General features: G+C 32.1%; 1 protein-coding gene across 4 annotated transcripts in view; it reads left to right on the forward strand.

Annotated features, from left to right (window-relative positions):
* Nucleotides 1–24,627, forward strand: part of Ehbp1 (EH domain binding protein 1) — a 312,370-nt gene that overhangs the window by 209,953 nt on the left and 77,790 nt on the right. For all 4 annotated transcript variants that reach the window (XM_076832959.2, XM_076832960.2, XM_076832961.2 and 1 more), the window contains 2 exons: nucleotides 2,177–3,079; nucleotides 9,155–9,298. In XM_076832959.2, the coding sequence (XP_076689074.1) occupies nucleotides 2,177–3,079; nucleotides 9,155–9,298 (1,047 nt within the window). The remainder of the gene's footprint in view (nucleotides 1–2,176; nucleotides 3,080–9,154; nucleotides 9,299–24,627) is intronic.

A 24,627-nucleotide genomic window follows, 5' to 3' on the forward strand; every position in this document is an offset into this window, starting at 1 on the left:
ACCTGAGAGTATTGTTCAGTGGTTAGAGCAAGTGCTTAATTTGTTGAGAACCTGGTTTAATCCCCAAATCTCAATTAGATTTTCGTGGCTTTTGGAAAGACTTTTAACTTTGAGGATTCTACTCATTGCACTATTCATTAAATAATTGTTAGTCTTTCCATTTCATCATTTGAAACGTCTTACCTTATATCTACATTGAGTATCTCAGTTGCTACCTGAACATTATTTCCACCTTTGTGCAGATCTTCCAAAAACCCTGAGTACCTTTGAATGAGCAGCACAAGAGACAATGCCCATGTCTTAAGTTCCACGAAGATCTGTAATGTAACTGGCAATGACTTCTTAAGGATTTAATTATACTTAGAAATGAATAAGACAATTTTCTTTTGAAAAATCTTTTTTATTAATACACAAACAGCTAAAAAGATAGTAGGTGACCAACCAGAGCAAAAGAATTTAACCTATATGAAAAAAAATTTTATGAAGTCTTGAGCTTGCATTAAAGAAACTTAATTTGTTTCAAAATAGTGATTTTAGTATAATTAGTCTACATAAAATGAATTGCTGCATGAAACAAAACAACAGCAGGAGTTTTCCTACAAGGAAGCTAATCATTTTCCAAGGTCTGCAAAAAGTGCTGAATAAAAATAATGCATTTACCTGTGGCATCTGATCTTACCCAGTATGTCAGTGTTTTAGATAATTAGGAAATGTTGAGACTACTGCCTGTGGTGCTTTTCCTGATGGCTTGCAATTGATGTCTGTCAATCAAGTAGTCAAGACACACAAGGAAGAAAATGACTTTAATTTTCCTAAAACATGTAAAATACAAACAAGTCTATACACGCACACCAACTGAGTTATTCTCTGTAGTAAATATTTTGAGGTGCCTATATTATGAAGCATAGTGCTGTGAAAATTGAAGAGGTTTTAATATCACTATTTATTTTTCATTTTCTTTCTTACTTACTCCACAACATTTATTAAACTACAGGAATAATATGAGACAAGGATTAAATTCAAAGGTAGAAATGTATTTAACGTGTAAGTGCAAAAAGACTGATTCCTTTTCAATTGTTAATAATTTCGTAATATTTCTTTTAAAGAAGAACTTTGAATTACGCTTCTAAATCTAGGTTTTTAGAAAAATAGACATTTTAACATCCCAAAGCAAGAATATATCTAGAGAATCCTTATCTTCTCTCTGAGAGTGTGTCTAAATCTTAGCCATATTTTTAATGCTTCCTAGCAACACAGTTCTGTTTTCAAAGGTTAGTTCAGGATAGTAATAATTGAGAAACAGCTTTGGTTCTTCAAAACTAGAAAAACCTGATATGCCACAGTCATTTAAAGGCTAACAAAGTAATACAATGCAGCTTTACATTCTCGACTAGGTTGTAGTACTCAAAACATTTAATTCTCTCCAAAATGCATAAAATAAAAATGAAGTCATTCTTCTCATTATGAAAATTAGTCTTAATTGGGTATTTTAAAATGTTTATATGTTGGCTGGGCATGGTAGCAGACATCTATAATCCCACTAGCTCAGGAGGCTGAGGCAGGAGGATTGCCAGTTCGAAGCCAGCCTCAGTAACTTAGCAAGATCCTGTCTCAAAATAAAAATAAAAAGGGCTGGGAATGTGGATCAGTGATTAAGCACCCCTGGTTCAATCCCTGGTACCAAAAAAAAAAAAAAAAAAAGTTTGTTTCTAAGCTTAAATAGCATTTATTTGCATTTTATATCAGGTAGTCAGATAGTTCACCCTTTCGACTTAGGCATCTCTGCTTTTTCTTCACAAATCACTGCAATTACATTACTGTGGAAAAGAGGTTGATAGTAATGATAGCACTTCAGATGGATTTAGTCTAATATTTCTTTATATATCTTGGTTCCTTATCTTCAAGAGTGATTCTGAGATATTTTTTCAGTCTCATTTTTGCTTTTTATTTTTTCTGGAAAGGAATATCTCAATTGTTGTGTAGTTAGCTTTTTTTCTCCTTGATTCTTCCCCACTTTTAAACATTTCTGACTTTTGGAATATTATTCATGTGACATAATGTCAGTAATGTTTATGAATCCTATACAATAACAAAAATATTGAAATATTGCTGTTTGAAAAAAGGTATGGATTGTCTGAGTTATTCACTTTGTCTTGTGTTCTTCCTTTCTTTGAAGGCTTATGATGGATTTGCCAGCATAGGAATTTCCCGGTTATTGGAACCTTCTGATATGGTTTTATTAGCAATTCCTGACAAACTGACTGTTATGACTTATCTTTATCAAATAAGGGCACATTTCAGTGGCCAAGAATTAAATGTTGTTCAGATAGAGGAAAACAGCAGTAAAAGCACATATAAAGTTGGAAACTATGAAACAGATACAAACAGTTCTATTGATCAAGAAAAATTCTATGCAGAGCTGAGTGATCTGAAGCGGGAGCCTGATCTTCGACAGCCTACCAGTGGAGCAGTAGACTTCTTATCACAGGATGACTCTGTATTTGTAAATGATAGTGGGGTTGGAGAATCAGAAAGTGAGCATCAGACTCCTGATGATCACCTTAGTCCAAGCACAGTCTCCCCTTACTGTCGCCGGACTAAAAGTGACACAGAACCCCAAAAGTCCCAGCAGAGCTCTGGAAGGACTTCAGGATCTGATGACCCTGGAATATGTTCCAATACAGATCCAACCCAAGCACAGGTTTTGTTAGGCAAGAAGAGACTATTAAAAGCTGAGACTTTAGAATTAACTGACTTATATGTTGGTGAAAAAAAGAAGGATGTGACTCCACCCTTTATTTGTGATGAGATAGACCAGCAAAAACTTCAGACTCAAGACATCAGTAGTAACATGGAGCAAGAAAAATTAGAGAATTCTAAAAACTTAGAATGCAGAACAGATGCTGAATCACCTATCAAAAAACCAAGTTTATCTCCTACTTCCAAACTTGGATACTCATACAATAGAGATGCAGACCTTGCAAAAAAAAAACGTACTTCCATGAGGCAGACAGAGTCTGATCCAGATGTTGATAGAATCACTTTAAATCATGCAGATCATTCTGCTAAAACAGTCCAGGTAAGTGAATTAGTAGAATGAATGAGTACTTACATTTAGTAAATAACTATTCTGTCTTTTTATTTCATTTTATGCTCATAGAACACCTCAAGATGTTACAAATAATTAACAGTGAAGTATAATTTGTCACTGTAAAAAATCTAAAATGTACCTGCTATGTATTTAAAGTTTATATTATTTCAAGATTACAAATCTCAAATTTAAGATTAAAGGATAAAGAATGTTAACTTTTCAAATCAAAATATTATCAATTATAAAAACAATATTTTATCACAATAATAAGTCAAAGATATTTCAGTTTTTTTATTTTAATAAGAATATCATTCTAGGTGCTGGGGTTGTGGCTCAGCAGTAGAGCGCTTGCCTAGCATGTGCGAGGCCCTGGGTTCAATCCTCATTACCACATAAAAATAAATAAATAAAACAAAGGTATTGTGTTCAACAACTAAAAAATAAATATTAAAAAAAAAAAAAAGAATGTCATTCTAGGGGCTGGGACTGTAGCTCAGTGGTGGAGAGCTTGCCTTTCTTGTGTGAGGCACTGGGTTCGATCATCAGCACCACATAAAAATAAATAAATAAAGGTGTTTTAAAAAAAAAGAATATCATTCTAAAATGAAATACCCAGTTAAGTATTTCCATTTAAAGCATTTTTATTCAATACTTCACTTGCATTTCAATTGGTGTTTTTAGTTCCATTATTGCTTGTGGTTTAAAATCTAGTAGCATCTATATTTCTCCCCTAAGGGAAATATAGTGCAGTTTTGACCCCTTCCTTACTAATATTTCCTGTATCGAACTCTGGTCCCATCATCAGTTATAAGATATAATATTATTTTATTTACAACAAAAAATTGCCAATAAAATTATGATAGTTTTATCGCTTAGAATTTTTATCTTATAACTATTGAAAGAACTCTTTTAGATTTAGGACACATTTTCATTTCACATAAAACACTTATTTACTCAAAAGACATTTTAAACAATATGAAAGGATTGTTACTTCTAAAAGCTTTTCACATTTAGAATCCAGCTCTTCTGAATCACTTTTTGACTTAGAGTTGTTGGTAGTCCTATTTTTTCACACAGTATTGTCCTCTGTGCCATCAAAATATGGTGCTATAGCAATAATTTTCAAAGTTTGGGCTTTTCACATCTGAGGCTGTCTCAGACCCTTTCTGAGAGCCCTCAAAGATAAAACCTTCTATCATAATGCTAGAACATTATTCTGAGAGAACATCATTCTCTCAGAAATGTGTGGAAGTATTTTCTGGAGATTCCATGATTCCTGGTATTCAACAGATTTAATACAAATATGGGAGAATCCAAGCTGATTTTTTCTTATATTAAAGAGACTTACAAAAAAAATGTAAAATAATGTCATTCTTACTTGGTTTTTGTTTCTTTTCAAGTAGTAAATTTAAAACATATTAACATCTAATTTATGATTAAATGTGTATTTATATAACTAAATATATTTCTAAATGAAAAATTAACATTTACATTGTACTAGGTATTGTAAGTAATCTAGAGATGATTTAAAGCATACAAAAGGACATGCCTAAGTTATGCATAGTATGCCATGTTATCTAAGTGACCAGAGCATCTGCAGAAAATCCACAGGGGGTCCTGGAACTAATCTGTGAGAAGAGTATATTCAAGTGGTTTCTGACGGAAATGTCAAGGGATTGCTGTCGTGCTACCAGAAGTATCAAGCAATATGTAGATAGACAACTATGTCTTGACTGTGAACTGAAAAACTGTGATTGTAGGGTGCCAGAAGTATTAGGAAAGAATATAGAGGCTGGGGAAATAACTCAGAGGTATGACATTTGCCTAACATGTGTGAGTTCCTGGGTTCAATCCCCACCACTATGGAAAGAGAGAGAGAGGAAGAGTGGGAGGGAAGAAGGAACGGAGGCAAAGAATACTTCTTAGAATCAAAGAAATATAGTAGCTATCAAAGCAAGCCTCTGTTTTCCTAATCAAAAATCTTAAAGGTCTTAAGTAGCTAAACCCGTCTGAAAGTTTTCATGATCACATAGTGTTCATAAGTAGTGGATAATACACAGCTAGTAATTGACAACTCCAGAATCTGATGAGCCTTAGATGTAATATCCAATAAATAGTTTTCATATAAGCCAGATTTTTAAGGCAAATGTTTTACTTAAAGCTAGAAACTGATTAATGGTTAAAAATTAGAAATATGCAGGACTAAGAATCAGTAAACCTAGTTTCTCATTTTGATTCTGCCAGTAATTAGCAATGTAACATTAACTGTTCATTTAAACTCTCATAATCTTATTTTCCACGTATGTTAAATGACATAATCTCTAAAAGCCCTTTTAGTTCTAAAATTCTTTTATGTTATGATTCTATTCATGTGATTAAAGGATGCACCATTTATTTATAGCTTCATGTTTGTTCATTGGCCATTCATTTATGGGTTGAATTTTGCTTAAGATGAATTAAAGGTTTGCTTGGCACTTGGTTGGCAAGAATAATGTCTTGACACCAAAAATTGTAATATGGATGCTGACATTTGGTAGGTTTTTAAGAAATTACATATGTTAACTGGTAGTATTCTGTTTCTCTTTTTGTGCCCTATATTTTATTAATTCTCAGAAATATCTTTCTATATTTTAACTTTTCTGAAATCAAGATATTACTTATAATAGTATATTGGAATTTAATTGGTAGTGTTTTTTCTTAGTAATAGATAAAATTGTGACTTATAATTAAGCATTAAATTATAGGAAATTCGGTAGCTTAATATGTTTTTATAGACTTAACAAAATTATAATGCTACTCATGTAAGTGCCTAGTACATGAATGAAAATTATTTATCTTATACTTATCCTTGTAAAGTTTAAGAAAGATATGAAGTAAGTGGTTGAATAATATTTTATATGTGGGAAATCTGGTGTTTACAGAGTAGTCTAAGGTCATATAATATATTTTAAGGTTTGAATTCCAAACCAGCCCTGTCTGACTCCAAAGTCTTTGTGCCTAAAGTTCAATATCTCTTTATTTTTTATCATTTAGGCATTAAATAATAATCATAGCCCAGTTGTAACGAAGTCAGCATTGCTGATAGGCAATTTTATAATGTGCATCAAGTCCTTAAAAATGTTTATATCAGCCACACATGATGGCTGTGTGTGTCAGCTACTTGGGACATTGAGATGAGAAGATCCATGAGTGCAAGTCCAGCTTGGGCAGCTACTTGGCAAGGCCTCATTTCAAAACAACAAAATGTTTTAGGGATTTTTCCTAAGGAGATGATCAGAATCATATACAAAAATTTGCATGTAGGAGTATTCACAAAGATATTATTTATAGGGCTGAGTATGTAGCTCAGTGTCAGAGAGCTTGCATGAGCTCTGTGTTTTCTTCTCAGCAGGGCAAATAAAAACATTATTTATGATAGTGAAAAATTTTCAAACAACCAATATATCCAATAAAATAAGTTAACTAATGTCTAATGAATACATCTATATAATAGAATGTTAGGTAGTCTATTAAAATCATATTTTCAAGAAGCATATATAAGGACATGAGAAAAGGCTCATGATAAAGTATGTGGAGGCCCTGGGTTCAATACCCACCGCTGCAAAAAAAATAAAATGATAAAGTATTAAGTGAAAAAACTGTGATTCTACAGTGATGATCTCTGGATACCATGATTACTAATGATTTTTTTCTTCTTTTTACTAATCTCTATAATTAGTAAAATACAATTTTGTAATTTTATATTTTATAATATAATTAGTAATTTTCTAATCAGAAAATAAAATTTGTGTCTGTGTTAAGATCAAAGCACAGTTTTTCACAGTCTATGTGGTTGGGTTGAATCACTAAAGGACTATAGAATTTAGAGCTAATGGAGTCTTAAAGATGATCTCTCATTCCCCACATTTCAAAGATAAGGAAATTGAGGGATTAAGAAATAATAATAGTCAATATTTATTCAGTGCTTATCCTGTGCAAGTGCTCATGTGCAAGATTATTACTTAATCTTTACACTATCCTTATGAAAGTTGGTCTGTTTTTCTCCGAATTTTATAAATGAGAAAATGGAGGCTTAGAAAGATTGAGTAACTTGCCTACAATTAAGTGATGGAAGTGGCATTTGAACCCAAATGTCTGACTCCAAAATTCCTAATCATCATATAATGGAAGGCAGTATAGTTTTTAAGTGACCTGCTCATGTTGCATTGCTTATTATTAATGACAGAGTGATTGATTCAAGCCTGATATCGTGACTAAAAATTCAATGTTCATCAAACTTTTTTTCTATTTTGAGAAAGTATTGATATTATAACCAGTAGAAATGCAATGACTAATTATGTTATATCCTAGCAATATTAACTTAGAATCTATCATTACCACTTATATATTTTATTTGTATCTATTAAGAATTTTTGTTTAATCCTCTTAAAATCTTGAGTGATGAAAAAGTTCCAGAATTAGTGGCAATAATTCATAACCTTGTGAATATACCAAAAATAATTTATTGTACATTTTAAGGAAAATCTTAATAGAAAAAAGGTTTAAAAATAGTTACAGTTTTTTTATTTAAAATTTTTTTTTTCCCTTTGGTACTAAGGATTGAACCAGGGATGCTCAGCCACTAAGCCACATCCCCAGCCTTTTTATAATGTATTATTTAGAGACAGGATCTTGCTGGTTTCCTAAGGGAGCACTCAACCACTGATCTATAATGAGCTACATCCCAGATCCTTTTTTTTTTCCAGTTGTCAATAAACCTTTATTTTCTTTATTTATGTGCAGTCCTGAGAATTGAACCCAGTGCCTCACACATAATAGGCCAGCACTCTATCACTGACCTATGACCCCAGCCCCCAGATCTTTTAAAAGTTTTTATTTCGAGACAGGGTCTCTCTAAGATGCTGATGCTAACCTCAAATTTGGGATCCTGTTTCCTCAGCCTCCTAAGTTGGTGGAATTATAGGTATGTGTCATCACACCCAGCCTAGTTATAGTTGAATATATCAAAAGGCCCCAAAAATGGTATATTAATTTTTTAAAAGAGAAAGCTTCATATAATAGTAAAGTAATAAGTTTGTTCTCTATTTTCTTTTCCTTGACCATAAAAACTATACAGTGAAAAGGATGACAAATTAATTAAGCATCAGAGTAAAGGTAATAGCCGTCTTAAGCCAGAAGTTAGTTACTTCCACAGAAAAAAAGGAGTATGATGCTAGGCATAGTGGCACCTGCCTATAATCTCAGCTACTAGATAGGAGATAAGTTCAAAGCCAGCCTGGATAACACATAAGAACCTCTCTCAAAATAAAATAAAAAGGATCTGGGATACATCTCAGTTATAGAACACTTGCCTAACATTTGCGAAGCCTCATGTTCAATCCCCAGTACCATACACAAAAAAAGGAATATTATGTTTTTAGATAATGCCACCATTTAAGAACTGATTTTCATTGACGGCCAATATCTGTTGTTCTCCAAAAATACATTGTTAAATTACAAATTGGAGAATATTTCTCCAATTCTGATACGATAAATTGTTTTCTTATAAAGAATGTAAATAGTGGAGAAAACCAGTTTTACATATTTATTTTTTAAAAAAATATAGTAGCTTTGCATTTTTCTATAAATATTAATGTCAGGAATTTAAAAGATGGTTGCCTCTATCTAGTACAAATTTAGAAGACACATTGTTGTCACTTCTATAAGAACATAAAAAGTCTATAAGAACTTTAAAAAATGTTTTTGGCTGACAGATTTACTATGTTTATGAGCACATATGAGGAATATGTAATTTAAACACATCACTTATAAGACTATGTTCTAATGAAAGTATACTTAAATTCAATCCAATTTTAGACAGTAAAGATATTTCCTTTATGTCAAGATTTATGTATTCATTCTAAATGTTTAGTCAACATTAATATTTTGTATAGGTAATATTAGTAAGAAAGCTAAAACCTTACTCCTGACCTTTTATTTCAACAGATTGTATAACTTTTAATTCGTTTATAAATGTAGATTATTTGATAATGAATTTGTTTATTTCTTTCTTTGCTTTTTAAGCATCGAATGTTATCCAGACAAGAAGAACTTAAAGAAAGAGCAAGAGTTCTTCTTGAACAAGCAAGAAGAGATGCAGCTTTAAAGGCAGGGAATAAGCAGAATTCCAGCACAGCCACACCACTCTGCAACAGGCAGCTAAATGATGTGAGAAATACTGGTTGAAAAAACCATAAGTTGTTCATTATAATCATAATCAAAATCCTAATGGGTGAGAAGAGTAATTTGTTAATATTTTCTGCAGACTTTGTTCATTATGAATACCTGGTACACTTATTGAACTGATAAATTCATGCCTATCAGACCATATTGTCATCATTTTTACATAGCAATGTTAACAACTATCAGAAAAGTAAGATCCTAGATACAAATTTCATGTATACATTAATAATCTGTTTTTCTTTGAATTGCATTTAGTAAGGCAAAATGCTCAGTGATAGAGCACTTGTCTGGGTTTGTTTCCCAGTACCACATCAAAAAAAAAAAAAAAAAAAAAGTTATGATTGTACTCTTGTTTAAACTGTATTTTGTTCATGGAAGTTAATTTTGTTGCAAATAATAGTGTAACAATGATGCCTATAATTTATTGAATGCCTACCATACATTTCAGGAACCATAATTATTATACTTAATTCCATGAATATATTCAAACTCCTTATAAGATAGGAAAACTAAGCCAATAGACAAAGTAACTTGTATAAGGTTCCAGAGTCAGTATTTAAACCTGAGCCTTATTAGATTTTCAGAAATAGTGCTTTCTCCTATTTCCATCCCTAGATTAAAACACATTTTTATACATGTTTTTATGTAGTGTTTCACAGACAATATAATGAACATATGATAATTTAAAGTCATTAAATATTAGAAAACATAAACCTCTTCATGAATTTGAAAACTGTGACAACCCTGCCTACCACTCACATGTACATAAAACTATAGTCTTTTTTAAAGCTTTGCAGATATTAGTTTAATTATCTCTGACTTGGTGCATTGTTTTTCAAACTTCAACTCTTTTTTTTTTTTTACATAATAACTTTATTTTCTTTATTTATTTTTATGTTGTGCTAAGGATTGAACCCAGCGCCTCACACGTGCTAGGCAAGCATGCTACTGCTGAGCCACCCCAGCCCCAAACTTCAACTCTTTTGTACATCTTGGAATATAGATCAGTTTAGTGAACTACCGTAACTTATTTTTAATGTATAGGAATAGAATAGAATATAAAATATCAAAATTCGTCACACTTTATTAGTGTAGTATTTTGTGTGTGTGTGTGTGTGCGTGTGTGCATGTGTGTGTGCGTGTGTGTGTATGTTTGTGTTTGTGTGAAATTTTTGTTTCAATTACATGGATATGTATTTTTACTAGATCTTGAAATAAACTGTATTCTTAACTGGGGCCAGGATCAAAAAAGTTTGAGAAACACTAATCTAGAGGACCATTCCTTCTAAGGAAGAACCTGTAGCTTTTATGTTGGGTTTTTCAGTAGCTAACCATGTTTATATAATCAATTTGTTGATTCATTCACTTGCAAGATACATATTTTCTTTAAAAAGATATTTATTGGTTATATAAATCAAGTCAATTCACAGTGACTGAAAAACATTAAGCTTTTTTCCTTCATGGAGTTTACATTCTGGTGGGAAAAGGAGAGATAGTAACAAGTAAATAAACAAAATAATTATAGAGTATGAAAATTTTATGTATAGTAGAGGATAATTTGAAGGTAGAGGCTTAAATGACCTGAGGAAGATATATTTGAACTGAGATTTGGATAAGAAGAATGTAGTCAAGTGAACAACCAAAAAAAGAATATTCATTTTAAAAAGAACAATTTGTGAAATTAATATTTGTGACAATATTTCATAATTCTTTCATGTTCTAAAAAATATAATTTAAAAATATAGTTATATTCAAATATATACTATATCATTTTACCTATGTATAAATTTTACCTATTTTAATAATTATTATCTAATGTTTGTTGAGCACTTGGTCTGTGTCAAGCAAGATTCTAAGTGCTTTCACATAAATCATTTAAACATCATAGTAAGTAGATAAATATTATCATCCCCATTTTACAGTTGAAAAAACTGACACACAGCAAATCATTGAATTGCCCATGATTACACAACTAATAAGTAACAGATCTAGGAATTGTTCCTAAACACTCTGACTTGAGATATTATATTCTTAATGTACTATGTCATAATTCTTTTTTAAAATATTTATTCTTAAGTTTTTTGGGTGGACACAACATCTTTATTTTATGTTTAATGTGGTGCTGATGATCGAACCCAGTGTCTTGTGCATACTAGGCGAGCACTCCACCACTGAGCCACAACCCCAGGCCCCTCATAATTCTTTCTTGTTTATTTTTCTGACATTTTTGTGAAGGAAGAGTAGATATTAAAGTAGTAATTAGCTATCTGAGTTTGGAAAAGGTGTTTAAATTTTCCTTGAGTAACAAATAATGCAAATTAAGCCTAGAATTCAAGTATATTGACTCTTAAGGCTATTTATTCTTTCGTTCAGTTTATTCATTTATTAGTTCAACCTTTTAACAAATATTTCTCAGCCATCTCTTCTGTATAAGACACCAATAATCTTACTTATACGTTTTATTTCCCAAATGAAACTTAAACTTTTAACTAAGTTAAAAGTGTGAATTCAATACTAAAAAATAATGACAGCTGGGCATGATGGTGCACCCTTGTAATATAAGCAATTCAGGATGCTGATAAAGGAGGATTGCAAGTTCAAAGCCAGTCTTGGCAACTTAGCAAGACTCTACCTCAAAATAAAAAATACAGAGGGCTGGGAATGTAGCTTGATTGGTAGAGCACCCCTGGGTTCAAGCCCTAGCACTGAAACATAAAATTACTAAAACATCTTTTATTCCATGTCTGTGACATCTTACTGAATATATTTATAATTTGGATTTTTAAGAAACTATGCGGATCAGCATTTATGAAATTAGATACTCTTTTACATTGTTGGAAGCATGGATATTGCCACACCTTTCTGAAAAGCAGCTAGATTTCATCAAGAAATGCTCATTCTGTTCATGCTAAATGAAGTAAGCCAAACCCAAAATATGAAAGGTGGAATGTTTTTTTCTGATAAGTGGATGCTGATTCATAATGAGGGGGGGATAAAGGGACTTTGGATTATGTAGAGGGGAGTGAGGGGAGGGGAGGGGATTTGGGGTTGAGAAGGATGGTGGAATGAGATGGACATCATTACCCTATATATATGTATGATTACACTACCAGTGTGACTCTGCACAATGTTCAGCCAGAAGAAGGAATAGTTGTGCTCCATTTGTGTACAGTGTGTCAAAATGCATTATGTATAACTAATTAGAACAAATTTTAAAAGTAAAGCCTAAAAAAAATGCTCATCTGGGACTGGAGGTGGTAGAGCACTTGCCTCACATATATAAGACCCTCCTGGGTTTGATCCCTAGCACCACAAAAAATAAAAAGGAAGAAAGAAATGCTCAGTCCTTTTCATAGTAATTCCACAAATAAAAATAGATTTGCAAATTTTCATCACAATATTTTCTATAGTAGCAAAAATTTCAAAGTGGCCTTATATGCTCAAATACAGGGAAATGATTAAATAAATTAATACAAATACATATATTTGTTATGTACTCATTAAAAATGATCTTCACTAATGTTTTGAAATAATATTTTAAAGACATAAATAAATGCTCACAATGTCATTTTGTACAAAAAGATATGAAATAGTGTATTTTATATATTCTCCATTTTGAAATAATATAGGCTCTTTTATATTTACACTGAAAAATCATCAGAATGTTAACAGTGTTTATCCCTAAAGGGTAGAACATGTTTATGACTTGTTGTTTTTTTCCTTAGTTCTTTCTGTATTAAAAAAAAAAACAAAGGCATATTAATTTAGGACTGGGGATGTAGCTCAGTTGGTAGAGTGCTTGCTTTTCATGCACAAGGCCCTGGGTTCATTCCCCAGCACCACAAAAAAGCCACATCCCACAATAAAGATATACTACTTTAAAATAAATAAATAAAGCACTCTCTCCCCTTCTCCCCCACCCCATTCCCTTCTTTAAAAAGAAAGAAAGAATTTAAATTAATTTTTTGATACTAAAAGAAGATGTTTTAAGCAAATTGTTATCTTAGCATACCCAAACTTGACTAAAGCAGTTTTACTTAAACTGGGGTTATATTTCAGTATCTGTAAAGTGTATATATATACTTAAAGTGAGAGATATTTGGGGGCTGGGACTGTAGCTCAATGGTAGAGGGGAAAAAAGAGAGAGAGAAACAGAACTCTTTACAGTTGATGATTTAAGTGCATGCCTAGGCATGGAACTAGGTATGGACTGAATGATTCAATAATAGATAGACTATTGTGAAATTGACAAACAACAATCATGGTGTCTCACAAGATACCTCATTATTGGTTTGATAATTTCTTGGGTCAGCTCTATTGTATTCATGTATTGGTTGTTTTTCCCCCATCCATTTTCTTAGCTGGCTAGCTACATGGCAGTTTGGTCTGTTTGTTACATTCATTTCACACTTCCCCAAAGGTGTGCCCTATGCTTGTGAAACTGTTTTTTGTTGTCGTTTTTGTTTTGTTTTGTTTTTAAGTTTTAGGTGGACACATTTTACATTTAGGTGGTGCTGAGGATCGAACCCAGTGCCCTGTGCATGCCAGGCAAGTGCTCTACCACTGAGCCATAACCCCAGCCCCTGTTATTGTCATTTTGTTTTGTTTTGTTTATTGTGGTTGCTGAGGTTCTAATCCAGGGCCTCACATACATTAGGCAAGTGCCCTACCACTGAGCTATATCCTCAGCCCTGAAACAAGACTTGAATAATCCCAAAGATATTTCCATATCCTTCCTCTTTCAACTTTTTTATTTTTGCATAATAAAACATTAACAACACAGTAGTGCATTAAAAAATTAACATACCATGGTCAATTTGAATTTATTCTAAGAATGAAAGATGGTTTAGTATTTCAAAAACCAAGCAATGTAATTGACCATTTTAACAGAATAAAGAAAACTAGCAATAATTTTAATTGGAAGATACAGAAAAAAAAGTGAAAAATATCACCATATTCATGGTTCAAGAGAAAAATAACATAATTCCTCACAAATTATGAATATAAAGGAACTTTTATTAACTTGATATAATGTATCTATTACAATCTTATAGCCAACATTATAATTAATTATGAAACATTGAGCTAGACATGATGGTGCACATTTGTAACTTGCACATTTGTAATCCCAGTCACTCGAAAGCCTGACAAGAAGGATTGAAGGTTTAAGGCCAGCCTCAGCAACTTATCAAGGCCCTAAGCAACTTAATAAGACACTGTCTCAAAAAATAAAAGGAGTTGGGGATGTGGTTCATTAAGCACCCCTGGCTTCAATCCCTGATACCAATAAAAAAAGATAAAGAAAAAAGAAACATTGAAAGCTTTCCACTTAAGACAGGACAAAAGGCAGGGAAGTCCACTATCATTTCTATTTAACATCACAATGGATATCCTAAAATAAGACAAAGAAACAAAAGGTATAAGTGTGAAAAGGGAGGAGTAAAACTATCATTCATCAAAAATATGATTTACATAGAAAAATTCAAAAAAATTACAGATAAATTTTTAAACTAAAAGTAAAGTTAGCAGGATTACCATACGTAAAATTAATATCCAAAAATAACTTATTCTCCAAGAAGATATGTAAATTGCCAACAGCACACTAAAAAGATCTTTAGCAGGGCATGGGGGCAGAGGCCTATAACCCTAGTAACTCAGGAGGCTGGGGCAGGAAATATTGCAAGTTCAAAGCCATCTGCAACAACTTAGCAAGACCCTGTCTCAAAATTTTTTAAAAATGCTGATATGTAGCAGTGCTACTGTGCTCCTGGATTTAAGACCCAGTACTATGGTTGGAGGGCAGGGGACAGATTTAACATCATTAGTTATCAAGGAACTGCAAATCAAAGCCATGGTGAAATACCACTATATTCCATTGAAACTGGCTAAAATTTAAAATACCAACTATAACATGTGTTGATAAGAATGAGGAACTAAAATACTCTGATATTGTTTATAGAAATGTAAAATGGTATAACCATGTTAGAAAATTGTTGGGTCATTTCTTTAAAAGTTAAACATATTACTCAGCAGTTCCAATCTTAGGAATTTACTCAAGAAAACTGAAAACATATGACCATACGAAAACTTGTATACAAGTTTTCAGCAATTTTTATTCTAATACCCAGAAACTGGACAAAACATTACCAGATGAATGAATAAACATATCATGATGTAGCCATACAATAGAATATAGTTTGAGCATCCCTAATCTGAAAATTCAAAACCTATAGTGCTCTGAAATGCAAAGCACTTCTGATCTTAATAATTTCAGATAAGATGCATTCAATTTGTATCACTCAGCAGTACAAAGAAACAAATTACTGATACACACGATAACCTTAACAAATGACAGAAATACAGTGAGAACACAAAAAAGACATATATTATTACATTTCTATGTAATCTGCATGTAAGTCTACCACCTACTAATATAGAGTGACAAAAAGCAGATCAGTGGTTACTTAGAGGCAAGGTAGGTAGAATTAACTGCAGAGGAATATGAGCAAACTTTTTAGAGGGATGGAAAGGAAGGATCTATAATTTTTAATTTAGTTTGTGAATACACCTGTATATATTTGGTAAAACTCTTCAAACTTAAAAGTTACACATTATTATTAAGGTGTAAATTATACATATTATCATATTTAAAGTTTAAAAGTTTAGGGACTGAGGATGAAGCTCAGTGGTGCTAGCATGTGTGAGTCCCTGAGTTCAATCCCACATACTATAAAAATAAAAATTTAGAAATAATACAGTAGCTTCAAATATAAATAATATGCCAGGAATAAGTCTTTTAAGCAGAAAACTGTAAATATTCTTTAAAAAAAATTTTTTTTGTAATTGTAGATGGACAGCATGCCTTTATTTTATTTATTTATGTTTTTATGTGATGCTAAGGCTCAAAACCAGTGCCCCACGTGTGCTAAGTAAGTGCTCTGCCACTGAGTTACAGCCCCAACCCCAGAAAACTGTAAATATTCTGAAAACAAAAGAATTACTAAATAAATGGAAGGACATGTCATTTTCATAGTTGGAAGATTCTTCTTTAATTTTTATTTTATTAGGTAAGAACACTTAACTTGATATCTACCCTCTTAATTTTTAAGTATATCAAACAGTATTATTGACTATAAGTATAATATTGTGTAGCAGATCTTTAGAATTTACTCATTTTGCTTCACTGAAATTTTTATCTGTTAATTAATAACTTCCCATTTCCCCCTCCTTTTAGCCCCTGGCAACAACTATTTCACTTTTTGGTACTATTGATTTGACTCCTCAGTACTTTATATATTTGGAATCATGCAATATTTGTTCTTTTGCGACTGGCTTATTTCACTTAGTATGAATGTCATCAAGGTTCATCCATGCTGTAGCATATGACAGAATTTCCTTTTTTAAGGCTGGATAGTGTTCCATTGTATACATATATACTGCATTTTCTTTGTCCATTCATGTTGATGGGCCTTTAGGTTGTTTCTGTATCTTGGCTGGTGTGAATAATGCTGCAGTGAATATGGGCATGCTAACATCTCTCAAGATCCTGATTTCGCTTATTTTGGATAAATTCCTAGAGGTGGAATTTCTGGGTCACATTGTAGCTCTATTTTAATTTTTGAGGAGCCTCCATACTGATTTTCATAATAGCTATACCATTTTATTCCCATTAACAGTGTGTGAAGGTTCCAGTTTCTCCACATTCTTGTCAATACTATGTTTTGTTTTTTAAATAACGGCCATTCTGACAAATATGAGATGATACCTCATTGTGGTTTTTATTTGTGTTTCCCTGATGGTCAGTGATGATGATCATCTTTTCACATACCCATTGACCATTTGTATTTCTTTGACGAAATGCATATTCAAGTCCTTACCACATTTTTAATAAGTTATGTGTTTGTTAGGGTGTTTTAGGTATTGACTTATGTATTTTGGAGATGAGGTCCATAGTAGATATATAGCTTACAAGTATTTTCTTCTCTTTCATTGGTTATAGTTTACTTAGTCAGTGGTTTCCTTTAATGTGTTTTACGATTCTAACTCTGAGTCACATTACTTTGGCTTATGTAGTCACAAAATTCCACTCAGGTATAAGAAGAGGAGATGTAGATAAATCCTACCACTCTGTAGAAGGAATGTCAGAGTCTGTAAAAGCATGCGACATAGGAAATATTGTAGCTGCCTCTTCTTGGTTAAAAGTTAAAGCTTAATTGAAAACCCTTTCTTGCACATTTCACTGTTGCTTATTTTTTCAAATGTCAAACCCTTTATAGGCGCTGGAATTGTGGCTCAGTGATAAAGTGCTCGCCTAGCACACTTGAGGCTCTGGGTTCAATCCTCGGCACCACATAAAATAAAATAAAGGTTATTGTGTACACTTACAACTAAAACAATTATTTAAAAAAAAAAACCTGTGTTTTGATAATAGATGTGTTTTGAAAAATATTAGCTTTATGAACTAAATGGTACATTCCAGAGCTATTGCTCTTGTTCTGATACTTGGTATTTTTTAGGGATTATAGCTAATATTGAAATGACTTAAGAAAGAGTATATAAAATGTCAAGTAAGTCCAATTTCAGAAATATGGAAGAGGTTAGACCTTATAATTGCTTTTCAGACTTTCAATTTAGTATGCAACTTGATATCATGATGATATCTTTTTAGGAACAAAGTAGTTTTCTTAATTTGATCTTTTTAAAATAATTTTAAAGTAGCTCTTATACATATAGATTGTCATTATTTGGTCAATGCTGTCCATTTTTTGGGAAAGTAGAGTGTACAACTTGGCTGACAAAATAGAAAAGGAAAATGCTAATTTCACTTCTGGAGTAATTGAAGATTGTAAAAACAGAAAATTAATTTGTGTCTCTGATTCTCTTTCCATTTGTAAAGTGGAAGCAAAATTCTCTCTCTCTCTCTTTTGTTTTGTTTTGCCTTTCCTGTTTGACACTCAAATTAATAGGTGCCCATGGTAAAAGGGAAGGGAACCATGACTAATAGCCATCTCCACTTTAGTGTCAGCATCCCCATCACTCTGGAGAGATCAAAAGACTTTTGGTAAATAAAAGCAGGTCTAATCCACCCCTACCCCAAAATGACTGGGATCTCATTTAGAGAACATTTTGATGTTTTAACTTTGCTTTAATTTGTGCTTTAATTTATACTGCTCTTACTTGTAAATTCATTATAATTTACCTTGCCCTTTATAAAATTACTGAGAGTCAAAAGTGCTAGAATGGGAAAGAGAAACTGATTTCTACCCACTATACATTCTTAGTGCAACTGGAAATTCTGATGATTAAAAAAAAAAAAAAAAAAAAAAAAAAGTTGGTACCCAGGAATGTCCTTAAGTTTGTTTTTTTTTTTTAAAGTGGGATCCTGACCTCAGATCTTCAAGAGGTTACTGAAGAGCTTACTGGGATCACTTATTTATTGCTTAAAGGACCACTAACTGAGAATGTCTTCAGCAATTTCTACTGTGTTCCTATACAACCAGCCTAGAACTTTCTGAAGAATACCAAGAAAAATGAGTAAAGCTATTGTAATAATTGAAACAGAATATGTAAATAGAAGTATATGGTGCATTGGACAATATCCATGTACTCAGTATAGGTTAGCAACTTTTTTGAGGCTTTTGCATCTAATTCTAGACTAAGAGAATACAAATTTATAGGAGATTCACAGAAGATTTAAAAGATTGAAAGCTCAAATCTACTTCTAAGGAAAGATATTTATAAAAATAAAAAGAAAATTGGGGAAAAAGTGAGTACTTGAATATATGAAGCCTCATAATCCTTCTTGTAGCCCTGTAACCCAAGAGAATAAATTTTTCAACATAGCCTTACAAGTCCTTTCTAGCCTCATCTTCCACCTTTCTCCATTTTACAGTCCAGTTCTAAGTTGTTGCATTATCTAGAATATACCTTACTCTTTTCTCTTTTTTTTAATATTTACTTTTTTAAGTTTTAGGTGGACACAATATCTTTATTTTACATTTATGTGGTGCTGAGGATCGAACCCAGTGCCTCGTGCATGCTAGGCGAGCACTCTACCAATGAGCCACAAAGCCGGCCCCTATCTTACTCTTTTCATTCCTATCTCTGGAATTTGTTGTTTCTCTGAAATACCCTTCTTATTGTTTCTGCTAAAATACTGCTCCTGAACACTTCCCCGTGGCTTCTTGCAATAAAGATCTCTTTCCATTTTTTCTAGTATGTTTTGAAATATCTTTATGTACTAGACACTTATTCCAATATAATTATCTAATTACAAATCTCTTTCCCACTTAACTGTTATCTATTCAAAGTACAGTAACTTGTTATTCCCAAAACCAAGTGTTCAGTAACTGTTCAATGAATAAATGAAAGGAATAGAAAGGCTATTTTTCATGTTCTCTGAGTGTTAGCTAATTTAAAAATGTGCTTAAACATGAAAAGTTTGCTATAAGGACTTTCTTTCTAGTAAAGGTTTATAAAAGGAAAATTAAATGTTTCTCAGAAGACCTATAATGCAGAATAGACTATCAATGGGCAGACACAGTGATTTTAGTGTTCTCCTGTCTATAGAGAGACAAATGAGACTACTTTTGCTACTTTGGGACTTGAAGCTTCTTGTATCATCTGCTTCTTGTTGTTCTTGAATCCTACATTGTGATATCTTTCTCTCTTGTTAATGGTGTTTGTATACCAAATCCTTACATACATTCGCTTGTCCCATATTCTGGGACTGTGATTAGAGTTCACTTCCCAACTCTGCACTAAATTATAGCACTCCACCATAAACATTCTCTCTTGTAATTAGTATAGCTTTAGAGACTGCAAGACTAGGAAGCAATTTTGAACACATTGAAAAACAATTCTTGATAATTTTATCTGGTAGATCCCTACATACAGACTCTACTTAAGTTATCCTCGGAAAGAATTTGAGTTATAATTTCTCTTAAAAGACAACTCACAGATATGAAGAGACTTTTAATTTTTCTTAAATTTTTCCAGTTATACAACTGAATATTTGAATGAGAACTTACAATAAGTACAAATTGCCTTTTAAGTGTTTTTATTAAGAAAAGTCATTTATATGATTCATTTGTATCTTTGCACCTTTGGGGGTTTTTGTTTGTTTGTTTTTGGTGGGAATGGAGATTGAAGGTAGGCCCTTTTTCATGCTAAGCACATACTCTATCCCACTGAGGTATATCTCTAGCCCCTCTTTATGCCATTAGATAACTCATTTAACCTTTTACAGTTGTTCCCTGAATATTTTTCCATAGGAAGCAGATTTCATTGTTCTATATCTCTGTGATTTATATTTCTGATCTTCCTATTCCTTTTATTCTATGAAGATTTTCACATGTTGCATTTACTATTAAAAGTTTTAGTTATTTGTAGTATTCATTGTTTCCCACATGTGTTAAAATCATTTTTGTTGCTGGGTACATGGTTGCTCACCTATCATCCCAGTGGCTCAGGAGACTGAGGCAGGAGGATCACAAATTCAAAGCCAGCCTCAGCAACTTAGTAAGGGCCTAAGCAATTTAGAGAGACTTTGTCTCAAAATAAAATATAAAAAGGACTGGAGATGTGGCTCAGTGGTTAAGTACCCCTAGGTTCAATCCCAGGTAGCCCTCCAAAAATATATATATATATTTTTTTTTTCACATGATACCTCTCCAAAAAAAAAATATTTTTCACAAAGTAAGCCCAGAGTTTGATAGCTTTAACATTCCAGCCCCTTTTATCATCCAAAGAAATCTTTTATTAATATGTAATCACAAACTCCAAGAAAAATATAATCTTTTTAAAGAAACTATTTTCCTTTTGATTATTTCCTTTTTTTAAATTTCAATTCCCCCAATCACTTTCTATAACAAGTTAGTCTATTTTTGACTCTTTTCTTTTTGCTTTGCATTGAAATATAATTGCTTTTTAAAAATACAATTAATAAACAACCACTATTATATTTAATGCTCAGGTAATTTTTTAAATATCTAAAAGAGATGCTTGCATTTGATGTGCTAAAGTTTAGGATTAATATGCTATATGCAGAATATAGGACAGCAATTCTGCTACCCACAGTCCTTGGAATTGTTGTTAGGTGATCTATCAGAAGAATGATGTCATTTAATTATTACTTTTTTAAAAAATAAATAAAATCTATTTTATAAATGGAAAGTTTTAAAAGAGAATGAGGATAAAACTTCAATCTAATTAGTCTAATCACAACAATCAGTGTATATATAAATATGTTTTTGTTTTTCCAATAATTATATAGCATAAGAGTATGATGCACAAATAGTTCTTTAAAAGAAATATCATAAAAGTATTACAATGCTATTATAAAACAGAATTAAAGTTTTTCTCTAATATTTAATCTGCCAGTATAATAACCTATCCATTATACTCAATTAGCATTGGAGCCTGTTCTCACATAGCAGGTGGCAAGATCAAACTGTAAGTTAGTAGCAAGTCCTAGAAGATTTGCAGTATTTTGTCTTCAGAGGTTTATATGAATATTTGAATCCTCTAAATAAAATTATACATATTGGAAATAATTTTAGTTTAATCAGTCTTTGGTTAACTGTTAAAATTAGTAATACAAAATGATACAATATAGTAATTTTTTAATTAGCCTTTAGAAATTAATTCAAATGGCTTAATTGGTAAGAACTAAGAGAATGCAAGCTGTTCTTTTGTGATTCTAGTCTGTAACAGGTATTGTGTCCCCATGTAGGGTGGGACATCAGCCTTGAACTTTTGATGTTGATTGGAAAATATTGATTTAAATGAGACTAGTCTCTCATGCTGATAATTGTAGCAGATTTAGATAAGATCACTAGATATTCTCCAAATAATAAAAAAGCATTTACCATTCAACTGGTAAAAATAATAAACATCATTAAACATCTCTCCTAGTAACTTTTTCTATAATTTCAAATATGTGTATTCTAAGTATATATCATTATAAAAATAAGAATGATATGATTGTACTCATATTTCGGGTGATGTTGCATTTAATTTTCCTCTAGGAATTGAAGCTTGAAGTCCAAACTAAAATTTTTATTTTTCCTAATTATACATATTTTCAGTTATATTATTAGCAAGAAGTAGGTTAAATTTGCATTTGTAATTTCATAAAAAAGAACATCATATGTCAGTAATCATAAAAAGAAATCTAAAACCTGTAATAATGTATAGACTGAGTATTTTATCTAAATTGGGGTTTTTTATCCCCTGTATGGGGTAGAATATATATGCCATGAGTACTGAGGTGAAATATATTTATTATTTTTTTTTTACAATTGTCAACACAATTGTCAAAATATTTAATGCACATAATTCATTCAGATCAGTAAGGTACTTTAAATGTATGTCTAATCTCTTACAGTTGCATTTTAGAGAATAACAATACTTAGCATAGCACACTTCTGCGTTCAGCATAAACATTTCTGTACAAAACAGTGTGTTTTATTCCTTGTGATTTAAAAATACTTTATCTATTATGTCTAAATTTAAGTTGAAGTCTGCTGTCCTAACAATGGTTTCTAGATTTCTTAGAAAACATATTGTTAGCTTACTAGCATATCTTCAAAGTCACATAAAAACATCAGCATTGTTGGGGAAGAAGAAAAAACCACAAGCATCTTTTCTATTATGTGGCCATAAACCCCTGGCCTCAAAAATCTTATTTGTTTGGGATTTCCATGAATGCATGAAGCTAGGGTTAGGTGTCTTAGCATCAGGAACACTCCTTTTATGCCACTATTAGTGACATGGACATTTTCCATATGGCTGTTCAGTGTAGTATTGAACATCCCATGTCGGTATCACCATTACTAAAGCTGTATTTTATATTGCCTATTCTGTTATTGCTCAGCATGCACAAGAGTAGAGTTTAAATCTTCATTCATTTCATTTTTTAATGTTTCTTTTGTTCTCCTTATCATGTTCTGGCTTTCCCAAGGATATATGCCTTGAATGAAGTCACATGTGCATTACTAATTGTGCACTATTGTATTTACAGTTCCTAGTGGTGGCACTGTGAAGCTACTAATTCCTTTGCTTCACTTGATGTAAAATAATCTGAATGTCTTTGATAGCAGTGAAACAGTATTAATTGTTTTGTACATTTCTTGGTCACTCTTCTTAGGTGGTCTTCATAATCTATTAGAACTTTCAGCCAGATTTTTGTAATGTCATGCCTCCAGCAGTGATTAAATTGGTAATTAATGAACAGACTTTGGCAATGTAAACCACATCCCGTTAATTTTCCCTTTTGAGTTTTTAGAAGTTGTCTTCTGTGTCAGAAATCATTGCGCCACCTTGCTATGGCCCCTTGGCATGAAACCACAACGACTTGATTTTTGCAGCCATTAGTAGATCAGAGCAGTAATTTCACAGTATTTTGGTCAAGGTAATTATAATAGCAAGAACTGAGTAGATTTGAAAATTCACGAAACAAGTCCAGAAATACCAGGTGAGCTTCCTTGTGTTCATTGGAACGTTATGATTAGTTTAATTGGTCTTTGTTTGATTTTAGCCGCAGAAACTATTTGTGCCACAGCAGTGCAGTGACTTTATACTTGAGTGTTTCTGACCTTCTTTGACATGGTGGGTACAAAAATAAGCCCTTTGAAACAGTCCCCTTCCCAAAAGGGGGTTAAACTGCATTTAAAAAATTAACTATGGTAAAGAAAGCTTTCTAATTAGTTTCTTAATACTTACTCTATTTTATGAAATGCTTATTAGCACGTTAATTTTCCTCTCTACATTTAATTAATTTGTACAACTGTTTTTATTTATATTTTTTAACTAGTAGTCCTGTGAGATACTGACGTAGAGTTTCAGTGTTTTACAAGAATCTTGCAATGCCCTAATGTGAATGAAATTAAAATGCTGCTTTCATTTTTGTCACAAAGTAGATAAAAGTATTTCCATACTTGACTGATTGCTTATATGTGTATTAGCCCTTGGTGATATATTTGTGTACATTAGGGTTTAAAAAAATGATTTGCCTCTTGGCTTCTGGAAGAATTGCCTTGGTCACCAAATTTTCTGGAAGCCCTTAATGGAACCAAATAGTTTACTTGAAATTTGGACCTAACCATCGGGGTGTTTCATGCAGTCTTGTCAGTTGATGTTCATGAATTGACTTGAACAAAGATCAAAGTGTTTCTCCAAATGAAGAATCTGTGAGACAGCTCCTTCAGTTGCACCACAAGAGCTAATCAAGCCATCAGTTCTTTATGCGCTCTACATGTCTTTAGAATTTAATACCAAATGATTTGTGAGTACAAATTGATATTCTGATTTTA

This window comes from Callospermophilus lateralis, chromosome 14 (genome assembly GCF_048772815.1).
Source record: "Callospermophilus lateralis isolate mCalLat2 chromosome 14, mCalLat2.hap1, whole genome shotgun sequence".
Lineage (NCBI taxonomy): Eukaryota > Metazoa > Chordata > Mammalia > Rodentia > Sciuridae > Callospermophilus > Callospermophilus lateralis.